The 11235-nt window shown below is 35.5% G+C and overlaps 1 protein-coding gene across 1 annotated transcript; it reads right to left on the bottom strand.

Annotated features, from left to right (window-relative positions):
• Positions 1 to 2339: 2339 nt before the first annotated feature.
• On the bottom strand, positions 2340 to 3275 carry LOC126068170 (olfactory receptor 14A16-like). The gene has a single exon (XM_049870606.1). The coding sequence runs from the start codon at positions 3273 to 3275 to the stop codon at positions 2340 to 2342; it is 936 nt and encodes a 311-aa protein (XP_049726563.1).
• Between the last annotated feature and the right edge of the window lie 7960 nt (positions 3276 to 11235).

The raw sequence follows: 11235 nt of genomic DNA, 5'->3' as shown, positions 1-11235 counted from the left end.
AAAAACCCACCACTCCACCGCAGAGCTAAAACAGTTGCAGTCTGCCAACAAGGGCCTATTCTCCTGAAGTAGGCCCACACAGGTCCATACAGGGTGGAAATGTATTCAAAGTCCATGGACCTTTTATGCCTGGACAGAAGCTACTTCTTTCCTGAGCTCTCCAGCTTAGTGGAGCTGACAGATTATGTTTTCCCCCAGTTGTGAATTTATTCCTTCTTCAAGGCTGGGAGAATAGTTCAGGGTGCACAGCAGAACCTGTCTCAGGTCCAGTGAAGTTGACAGCCACTGAAGCTGGCTTGGGGGCGGGTAACACGGTAAAATATACGCAATGACTTAGCTTTTGCCAAGAGTGCCATTTTTCTCTGTTTCCAGAGGTGTGAGTAGGCTGTCTGGCTGGCTGTCTCTCCCTGAGAAATCTACATCTGGAATGCTACTGCCAGGCCCACCACAGTCACTCCAGGGAATGGTGCCTGAGGGTTCCCAGCAATTCAAGTCTGGCAACTCCTCTCTGCATCCAAACTGTCTCTCCCTCCCCCTGCCACTCAGTCCGTTTTAAAACTTTGCCTTTGATGTTCAGGGATCCTAGCTTGTCATAAATATAATCATTTCACTTGTTTTTTTCCGGTCTTTGTTGTAAGAGAGATCACTGGAAGCATCTGACTACAATCTTGGCCCTGCCCTGTAGCTATTCTTTAACAGATCCTTCTTTGCTTTTTATAAATAACAAAAGCACATGGAGAAAATCAAACATAAAATGATTAAAAATTCAAAAATAAACCATTCACAAAAAACTAAGGTGTTTTAGAATACAACTTAGAAGAGGTCTTGACTTAGAGGTATCAATTATTTCTATAAATGTCTGATAGTAAAGAAAGCACAGAATTGGTGCAGAAGCGAAAGAACAAATGAATAAAATAAAGAACTCAGAAACAACTTCAGGTATGCAGAAACCTACAAATTAACTGGTAACATTACAAAACTTTGATAAAGGAGAGCAGTAATAAAACTTGACAACATAATGTTATCTCATTAAAGATTAAAATATGAAAAACTTTACATTAATTCAGGTAAATTAAATACCTATATATTAAAACCAAAAAAACCAAACTCATTGCCATTGAGTCGATTCCAACTCATAGTGACCTACAGGACAAGGTAGAACTGCCCCATAGGGTTTCCAAAGCTGTAAACCTCCCTGGAAGCAAATTGTCACATCTTTCTCCCGAGGAACAGCTCATGGGTTGTAACCTATGAGCTTTTAGTTAACAGTTGAGGGATTAACCATTGTGCCACCAGGCCTCCTATCTAAATGTTAAGTAATTTTAAATCTGCTTAGCCATTCATCAGGCTGGCATAACAGCACAGACAAAGCATCTGCAAGGTTAATAGGAAACAATATTTTCCCCCAAAGATATTCTGCATCTGTAAAGTATCATAGCAACCCCCTTCTTAGAATGACTACTCTTCTTATGCACTGTGAAGCACAGTTGTCTAAAATAATAGATTCTTGGACATTTGACTAATTGGAATTTTATCAGTAAGAATAAAGCATCTTCCTCTGTTTGGACCACCTTAGTCACTCTGACATAGAGAAACAAACTTAATTCAAGGTGCAGATAAGAGGTTTCTGCAAACAGCACTGACATCTAAACTCTGTTCCAAGGCAACAAGCCTGGGGTCCTAGTCATGGTTCAGATCTGAGGTCAAACCCTTTAATCAGAGTCCATCATATTCTGAATATATTAAATATTGGAATAGGAAAAAGAAAGTATGCTACTTTTGGCCACTACTCTTAGGACTGTAAATCAGTGCATCAGCTGTTAAAACAATAATTTGAACATCTTATAAAACTGAAAATGATGAATGTTTTTAAACAACTTTATTTTCTGTACATAGGGAGACAAGTAGAAATTTATTCATTACAATAATTTGTAGTCTTAAAAAGAAGAACCTGGTAACAATGTAATGCCCATTATTAAATGAGTATAATACAGATAGATCTCAAATGCATAATGCTGAGGAAAAAAATCAAACTGCAGAAATATACCTATACAACAAACTCATTTGTATAAATTTAAAGAAAATACAAATAAGAGGAATGTAATCACCTCCCCAATTATACTTTCTGTTGCCTAAAATCTCTTACTTTGGGAATTCCTACTTTACATGTATTTTTATTTAGATTAAAAATATAGAAAAAGTGTGAACTCTATGAGTGAATAAAAATGTAAAGTTTCCACTTATGTAAAACAGTAGAAAACCTATTGCTATTAACTGAATTGAACTCTTATTTGTCTGAATTGAATAAAATATCCATGTAGTTGCTTTTGTGGTTGCTATTATTGTCTGATGACAATCTTTCTCAAAATTTTCCAAAAGGCGGTTTTCATGTCCTTGTTCTTCAGGCTATAGATGATGGGATTCAGGGTAGGTGGCACCACAGTATAGAAGACAGATACCAGAAGACCCCAAACTGAAGGGGACTCTGACACTGGCTTTAGGTAGGCAATGAACCCTGTAGTTAGAAAAACAGTAACAACTACAAGGTGAGGAATACAGGTGGAAAAGGCTCTTGACCGGCCTTCCACTGACGGTATCCTTAGAACCGTGACTAAGATGTGGATATAGGAAACCGTGATAGAAATAAAACACAGAAAACCCAAGGATGTTGTAATGATTATGGCTCCAGTCTCAGCAAGATAATTCTCTGAGCAGGATAGTTTGAGTAGTGAAGGGATCTCACAGAAGAATTGATAGACAAAATTCGACCTACAAAATGGTAAACAGAAGGTCACAGATGTATTCAAGAAACCAGAGACAACCCCACTGAGCCATGAAGCAGCAAGCATCTGTTTACAGGCCCTTTTTTTCATGACAATCTGATAATACAGGGGCCGGCAAATGGCTGCATATCGGTCATAGGACATTACTGTGAGCAAGGCCAGCTCTGCACAAGCAAACAGAACAACTAAAAAGACCTGTGCCACACACCCCAGGAAAGATATGGAACTATTTTGAGTCAAAGAATGGATGATGGCCTTGGGAACTGTGACAGAGATGAAACAAAGATCTAAGAATGACAGTGTCCTCAGGAAAAAGTACATGGGACTTTTGAGGTGCTGGTCCAAAGTGGTGAGAAGAATGATGAGGAGGTTGCCAACCAGAGCTATCAGGTAGATGAGTAAGAACAGTGTGGCGTGGAGGACTTGGTGATCCCTGATATCTGAAAATCCCATGAGGATGAATTCAGCCACCAAAGTGGTCAGATTGGCCATGATACACCTCTTCCTGGGGCCTGACAAAAGGAAAGACATTGTGAGATTCTTTGTATACAACTAAATATTGTGCGACTGTCATTTGGAAGTTACATGTTCATTTCTGTTGAATGTCATAAAGCAAAACTATTATGTGAACACAAATTAACCAATATCTCTGTTGGTTTTCCAGTCTTCCTTATGTTTTTAAACTGCAAAGGTCTGAGATAAAATGAGGGGTTAATCTTGACCTTGACCATGTAAGAGCTATGGAAGCTGGGAGAGCCTGTGTGTTAAATTATCTGAACCCCAAAAGAGAAAAATGTTTGACTGACTATTTCCTCAGTTCTCTTAATGATGCTACATGACTAGTACCATTTTGGATACACAGGACAGAGATTAATTCATAACACACAGTGGAAACCTTTGGATATTAGAGCTTCTCTCTCAGTACCTTGCAGGAAGTTTAATAACCCTTTTGTGTGTTATGGATCACTTTGACAAAGGCACGAATTGCAGATTACAAGAAATCAAGAGAAGCCATTTATACGTAATATTAATCTACCCACCAAAAAAACCCAAACCAAACCTGTTGCCTTCGGGTCGATTCTGATCCATAGTGACCCTAGAGGACAGAGTAGAACTGCCTCATAGGGTTTCCAAGGAGAGGCTGGTGGATTTAAACTGCCAACCTTTTCGTTAGTGGCCATATCACTTAACCACCGCACCACTAGGACTCCTACTCAGGAACATCCAAATAGTCCGGGACTTCAATTTAAGGACCCATTAGTTTATAAAGGGATAGTTCTATTCATATGCATGCTGAGACAGCTTTTCCTCCTTTACATTCTACAAACACCTTTTCTAGGGTATAATGATGGGTATTTCTTGAAGAAAGAAGAAAATAAACTTGATAAGTACGGGACTTAATAAAATTAGTATATTTTTCTACAACTATATTCCAAGTCTGAATATGGTATTTGTCACTGTGTCTAAGTGAGAGAATAATATGTATTCTGATTATCTAAATGAGGAAAATAACAGTAGTTGGGAGCAACACCCTGGACTTAGATTATCTGGGTTTTCTGTATTACTTTAAGATGCTTTATCTATCATCATTATTATTATCTGAAAAAGCGGTATGCAAAGTCCTTTGCTCACTTACTGCACAGACAAGGATACAATTAACATCAGTTATAATAAGTAGTCCACTACTGCCTGTGAGTTTGTCATAGCATGTTGGCTTCCGTGATGATGCTAGACGATATGCCACCAGTATTTCGAATACCAGCATGATCACCATGGTGGATAGCTTTCAGTGAAGCTTCCAGATTAAGACAGAGTAAGGAGGAAGGCTTGGCCATTTACTTCCAATAATTAGCAAAAGAAAACCTTATGGATCACAACAGAATATTGTTCTATATAGTACTGGAAGATGAGACCCCTAGGTTAGGGGATCATGGAGATGGTATAGAACCAGGCAACATTTTATTCTATTATACATAATAGAGCTTGCTAGAATAAATAACAAAACTAGCAATAAAGTCATTAGTTATATTAATTGTAATAATTAGTATATGTAACAATTATCTAGTTATAACTATTAAATATGCCATCTCTATTATAATAACTCATTTTAATATTATTTAGAATAAATTATAGTAACAAGTACTATTTCCCAAAAGTTTGGATATGGTGACCTTTTAAAGCTTTTATGGAGCATCATTAGAAAACCTAATTAAAAAATGCTGAAGTAGAAAAATGTCTTTGGATAAATGAGGGTTGGAAGACCAAGTCCCACTTCCTTCACAGTGATATGGGACTCATGCATGCAGATTCCCATAATCCATGGTGGATATGGGCATCTATTAGCTTGCTTCTCCACATGAACTGTAATTTAAAGGGCAATGGCTTATATTCTGGGAGTGATTAAAATCCACCCTATTCCAAAGTCTCCCTCCCAACTATCTCTACCATTTTTGCATCTCATCCATATGTACGACAGTTTTAATTTTTGTCCAAACTCCTTCACCAGAGGATTTTTTCTTATGTCTATCCCCAAGCCTCTACCTCAGCCAAAGAGATCTTTCTTATGTTACCTTGGACGTGACATGTGGATTATCACTTTTGTAGGGGAAAGAATAAAAACCTGTAACATTGAGTTGTAATATTCTGCGTCATGTTCTAAGCACTTTACTGCATCAACTCGATTAATTTTCAAACTCTCCTAAGACGCAAGTAAAGTGTTATGTTCATTTTATGAAGGAAGACAATGTGGCAAAACATAGGTTAATTAACTTGTCCATTATCGAAGAGTGAATGAACAATGGAACCCGGGTGTGAATTCTTTCAAACTGCTCTAAAGCCTAGGCATCCACACATTCCACTATCCACTCTCTCAGGTGGTTGAATAGGGCTAGAATTGGTCTGTCCGAGAACTAAGAGCTTAAAAAACACAAGAAGTTTTTATGCAAATAATTATACATATTCAAACAAATTACAGGTTTCATGATCACTATGAGAGAAAAAAAACAACAAAAATAATGATCGAATAAATAAGCAATCAAACATGTACCTATTTAGACAACAGAATATGATGGATGCCAACAGTTAGAGATCAGAAAAGAAATGGAAAAAATTGGAAAAGTATTCCAGAAATGAAGTGGCACTGGGAGACCAACATAATGAACTGAACGTAAACAACATTCTTCAGGCAGGTGTTAGATCATGTTTAGGAAATTCCACGGGAATAACTGGGAGAATATAACAAACAGGTTAAATATGTGAAAATTAACTAACCAAGGTGCTGATATGAAACCCTCAGACAAGAAAGATATTAGGGGAATCAGCAAACATTCAATCTCGGGAAAAAATAAAAATGTGATATTAGTACAGAAATGGAGATGCCGTCTGTTTAGTTGGGTAAATATTGGTGTTGCATACTGAATGATTTTTAATGTAGAAGAAAGACTAAATGATTGCAAATTATACTAAATTAGAAATTCAATTTTATCTATTCAATAATGCTTAAACAATATAATTAAAAATTTTAGGTGAAAGCAAAGGAGATGAGAAGTATAGCTGGTCTTTTAAAAAACCTCTCACAGTAGATTGAATAGATTAGAAATATGTAGATAAAAATTAAAAAATACAATTATGCTAACTTAATCATTTATTACTTAATAAAGCTGCTTCACATTAAACAGATACAGATTAGTAATTCATTTAATGGATTTGTTATTTTGTTTCTACTTTGATTTGCTGCATATTCTTGCAACATATTTTTTTTAATTAATTCTAGCATTTAGCATTTTAAAGTTTCTTCTGTGTGTGTCTTCCATTACTTCTCAGTTGTTTCTTTTCTTCATTTTCCTACTTTTTTCTTTTGATGTCTTAATCTACAGAATTATGCGTACGTGTATGCGAAGGGAAAAAGATACCTCTTAAGTGATTTGGATTAAAGTTTTTTCTTTGCCCTTTTCTATACTAAAAAAAAAAAAAACTGCATTCATTTCGATGTGGTAGAAAGTCATTTTTGTTATAAAACAAAAACCTTAATGTCTGAATCAATTCATTGTAGGTGTTTTAATGTAGGTTTATATATGTATGTATATAGCAATGATCTGCTATGTGAGCATGTACATACATGTATGTATATGTATACATTACTTTCCACACAAAAGTTAAGAACATTCCTCTTGCACCTAAATGCCGATTATTATAATATGATCTCAACAACATAAAAAAAAATCTTTTTGATAGTATCTTGACAAAGAAATCAAATTGTATTTCATGGCAAGTTAAAGGAGTGGATTTATAGTTGATTTTTAATTTTTAAATGGCTGCATATTTCTGTAGTTTTTACCATCTTGATAAAAAAAACACTCTATTGTTTTGAATACAAAAAGTAATTTATATATTGTACAGTAAAACCTGTGAAAGCTGGAACCTGTCTATGGTGTGAAGCTGTCAGAGATGGAAAACTAAAATATTTACCATTAAAATGAGTGATAGAAAAGTGGTAAGAGTGCAGCCTATCAAAAGCAGAAAACTTGCAAGACCCAGAAAAACATGACAGTCCCATCAAGATTCAGCTCTCACAAGTTTCACTGCACGTGTTTCACGAACAGTAATATATGAAACATATACACAAAAATGTGTGTATGTGAGGATATAATATATATTTATTGTGTATATTTTGGAGTGTAGGACTATATGTGACCATTTTACTATTACTTTCTTCATTTTTCCTACACTTGCAATTGTGAAAGACTATTCTCAACACATACTCATTATGAGAAGGCAGGCATGTGAAGGCAGCAAGACAGAATGAAAATAAGAAAGCTAAAATTCTGGCCTAGGATGTAGCATCTCTGCTTCTATCCCTATACAAGTGGGATTATGTCTTCAATTACACTCTCTCTGAAATTAATTTTCCTCCTCAATATCTCGATACAAGGCATATTTGTTGTGGGCATGCCTACTTTGTAGGCTTGTTATGCAGCTCAATTGGTGTTTAATAATTGAAAAGATATTTTTAAATTACTATCTTATATACAAATCCAAACAAATACCAATATGTTTTCTGGACCAGTTGTATTGCTCTAAGATATATACATTTAACAGATTTAAAAAATTCAACACTTTCCTTAACAGTGCTTTATACTATAGGTGGCATTAGATGATGCAAAAGTGATTAAAAGAGTCCGTGAGATATTTTAGTCTAGTGAGAACTCCTAGTGTACACATAGTTTTTGCATGTCTGTGCTTGTATGTATGTACACTGGCATGCATATGTGTTATGTATGTGCATGTGTGTGGGTGAGGTGGTTAAGAGTTTAAGAAGCATTTTATTTATGATCTTCAAGGAAACTTCATGATGATTTAGTCTAACTTATTCATACCCTGGGTGAAAAGACTGAAACCCAGCGATAATAGAGATTTTTGTCCATGAGCACAGAAAGTAGGTGTAAAAAACTAACAGTGCTATACATTTTTAAAATTTTTACCCTTTTTTACTATTATGTGATTTTACATTTATGAAATGAAGAGTCTGGGAAAAAAATAAAAAAAAAATAATTGTTAGTAACAGGAAGGAATAAGATGGAAAAGGTCTGTACTAAAGAAAGTAAATTTCAAATTTTGAATGATGAATAAAATTCCAGCAAAAACGCCGGTGAAGAAGAGTAAGTCAGATTAGGAACATCATGAATCTAGAAAATAGCAAGTATCTAATTTGCACCTTGAAATCTAAGTAGATAAAAAAAAAAAAAAGTAGATAAGCAAGAGTAAATTCAATTTCAGTGGAGAAGAATAGTGGTAGAAACAAGAACTCTGTGATAGGTGGGACTGGGACAGCTCTGCTCTAGGTGACCTACTCTGGGACACACTATGGTTTTGGACAGCGACAAGACAAGGTGTAGTTTAAGTACTCATGAACCTTTAAAATCATCAAGAACTTGCCATTCCTATCAACAAAACCAAAATGGTGAGTTTTCCTCCCAGCATTTTAATCCCCCCAATTTATATCTGTCTCTGTTTCCCACTCTACCTCTATATTGAGTGCCAAAAGTAGCACTCAATATAGAGATAAGAACACAGTAGTCTAAGAGTCATGTTATAGCCAGAAGAGAGAATTCCACACACCACCCCAATTCTTATAGTGACTCAAGATTTTTGAGTGGGATATATGAATTCCTTTATAAAATAGCTTATGGGGAATCACATTTTGAAACAATAAAAACAATTGAGATATCATACATTGGTTTTGACCATATTACTAGCTAGATAAGGGCTTAGCGGAAGCATTTTCATCATAATTTCTAATATTAATAACAAAAATGGAGGCAATGATGTCTATTCTAGGAGATCATAAGAAGTAATTGTGAAAACAAATAATGTGCATGAAAACATTTTAAAATGGTAGAACACAAAAAGTGGACAAGAAATTAAAGATATATAAGTGAGTAGGTTTCCAATTCAGAAAAGCTCATGAGTAAAGAAGCCTTTACTTATTCTTGGGTATAGTTTTCTTGTTTTCCCTCAGAACTTTTATATTATAATTTGACCTGAAACTTCAGCCCTTTCTTAGTATGACTAGGAATGTTTACTTTTGGTTTGAATTTCCATATGCAATCTTTCATGTTATCCTCTTATTGAGAGATTCTGAAGAGCCCCAGGAGGGTACGCAGAGTGGGCTGAGATCTGTCCATAGACTCTAAACTTCTCCCTGAAAGGGGGCGGTAGTCTCTGACTGAATATGGCCAGAACATATCAGTCTTAATAGAGAATTTCCAGAATGAATGAAAAACCTGGAAGCAAAACATGTAACATTTTATTGAGGAATGGCATTCCAAGCCAGTATTTCAAAAATCAAAAATATCCTTAAAAGACATGAAACACAATGAGTTAGTCTTATGCAACCCCAGAGATTTGCTCCTAGTTTATCCCCTAGACATCAGCTCTCCTTGAACCAAATTTGTGGAGGTAAAATCAAGATTTCTCAATTACCCCTGTCCCTTGCTGAAAGGCAGCTCTTTAGGGATGTCCCTTTAGTCTTGCATTATTACACAAAAACATAAAGGTTAGGGAGATAATGGAGGGGTAAGATATAGGACATTTTATTGCTTACTGATATTAAACTTCATGTCAGTTAGAATCTGATTTTCCATAACTGTGGACCTTGGAAACCATCTACATGTATCATTAGATGCAATTCTCATACTTTGAAGAAATAATGAATCACATTCATAGCAATGATTTGATACTCTAGTCTAAAATAGTAGTCACCAGTATAGTAATCATCTGTATACTAAGAAAACATAATACCTAATTCCACTTTTAGACCCATAATTTTAATAATTGAAACGAACATAAATTAAAAAATGCAATATTTATTATATATAGTGGCAATTGCATATACTACTCATGGTTTTGAACACAAAGACATGCTGTTTGTGAAGTAAGTATTATAGAAATTGTTGAAAAGATAAAATAAACAAATTGGAGTGCAAGAATATAAGCCATCTACCCCCACACTCAGCCTGAATACTAAGAGCCAAAAATGTCCCTACTGTCTACGCTGGCATGGTTTTGTACTATTCTTCATCTTTTTATTTGTTTCCTGTGGCTGTTGTAACAAAATACCACAAACTTAGTGGTTTATAAGAATAAAAATATTATAGTCTCAGTTCTCGAGGCTAGAAGTTCAAAATCAGGGTGTCAAATGTGTAGACCAGTTCTGCGGGCTCCAGGGAAGAATCTGTTCCATGCCTATCTCTTAGCTTATTGTGATGGCCAGTCATCCTTGGCATTTCTTGGCTTGTAGATGCATTTTCACATGGAAATTCTTTGTCTGTGCCTCTACTCCTTTTTTATAAGGATACCATGCAAATAGGAAAGTGATCCACCATATTCCACTATGATTTCATGATAACTGACAAAATCTTCACTGACAAAATCTTCAAAGCCCCTATTTACACGTAAATTCATGCTCACAGGTACCAGGGGTTAGAACTTCAACATATCATTTCAAACAAGGCTAGCATTAATCCAAAAAGCACACAATAAGTGTTGGAGAGGCTTTGGAGAGATTGGAACGCTTATACACTGCTGGTGGGAATGTAAAATGGTACAACCACTTTGGAAATCAATTGCACTTCCTTAAAAAACTAGAAATAGAACTACCATATGATCCAGCAATCCCACTCCTTGGAATATATCCTAGAGAAATAGCCTTTACATGTTCATTATATGTTCATTGCATGTTCATTGCAACACTGTTTATGACAGCAAAAGGGTGGAAGCAAACAAGTTGCCCATCAATGGATGAATGGATAAATTATGGTATATTCACACAATGGAATACTATGCATCAATAAAGAACAATGATGAATCTGTGAAACATTTCATAACATGGAGGTATCTGGAAGGCATCATGCTGAGTGAAATTCGTCAGTTGCAAAAGGACAAATATTATATG

Source organism: Elephas maximus, chromosome 2 (genome assembly GCF_024166365.1).
Source record: "Elephas maximus indicus isolate mEleMax1 chromosome 2, mEleMax1 primary haplotype, whole genome shotgun sequence".
NCBI lineage: Eukaryota > Metazoa > Chordata > Mammalia > Proboscidea > Elephantidae > Elephas > Elephas maximus.
Note: the sequence above shows the minus strand (reverse complement) of the source record. Positions and strands in the feature narration are given on the sequence as shown.

Bases quoted from the DNA above. Each gene is read 5' to 3' on its own strand.
- LOC126068170 (XM_049870606.1), bottom strand. From the start codon at position 3,275: ATGGCCAATCTGACCACTTTGGTGGCTGAATTCATCCTCATGGGATTT.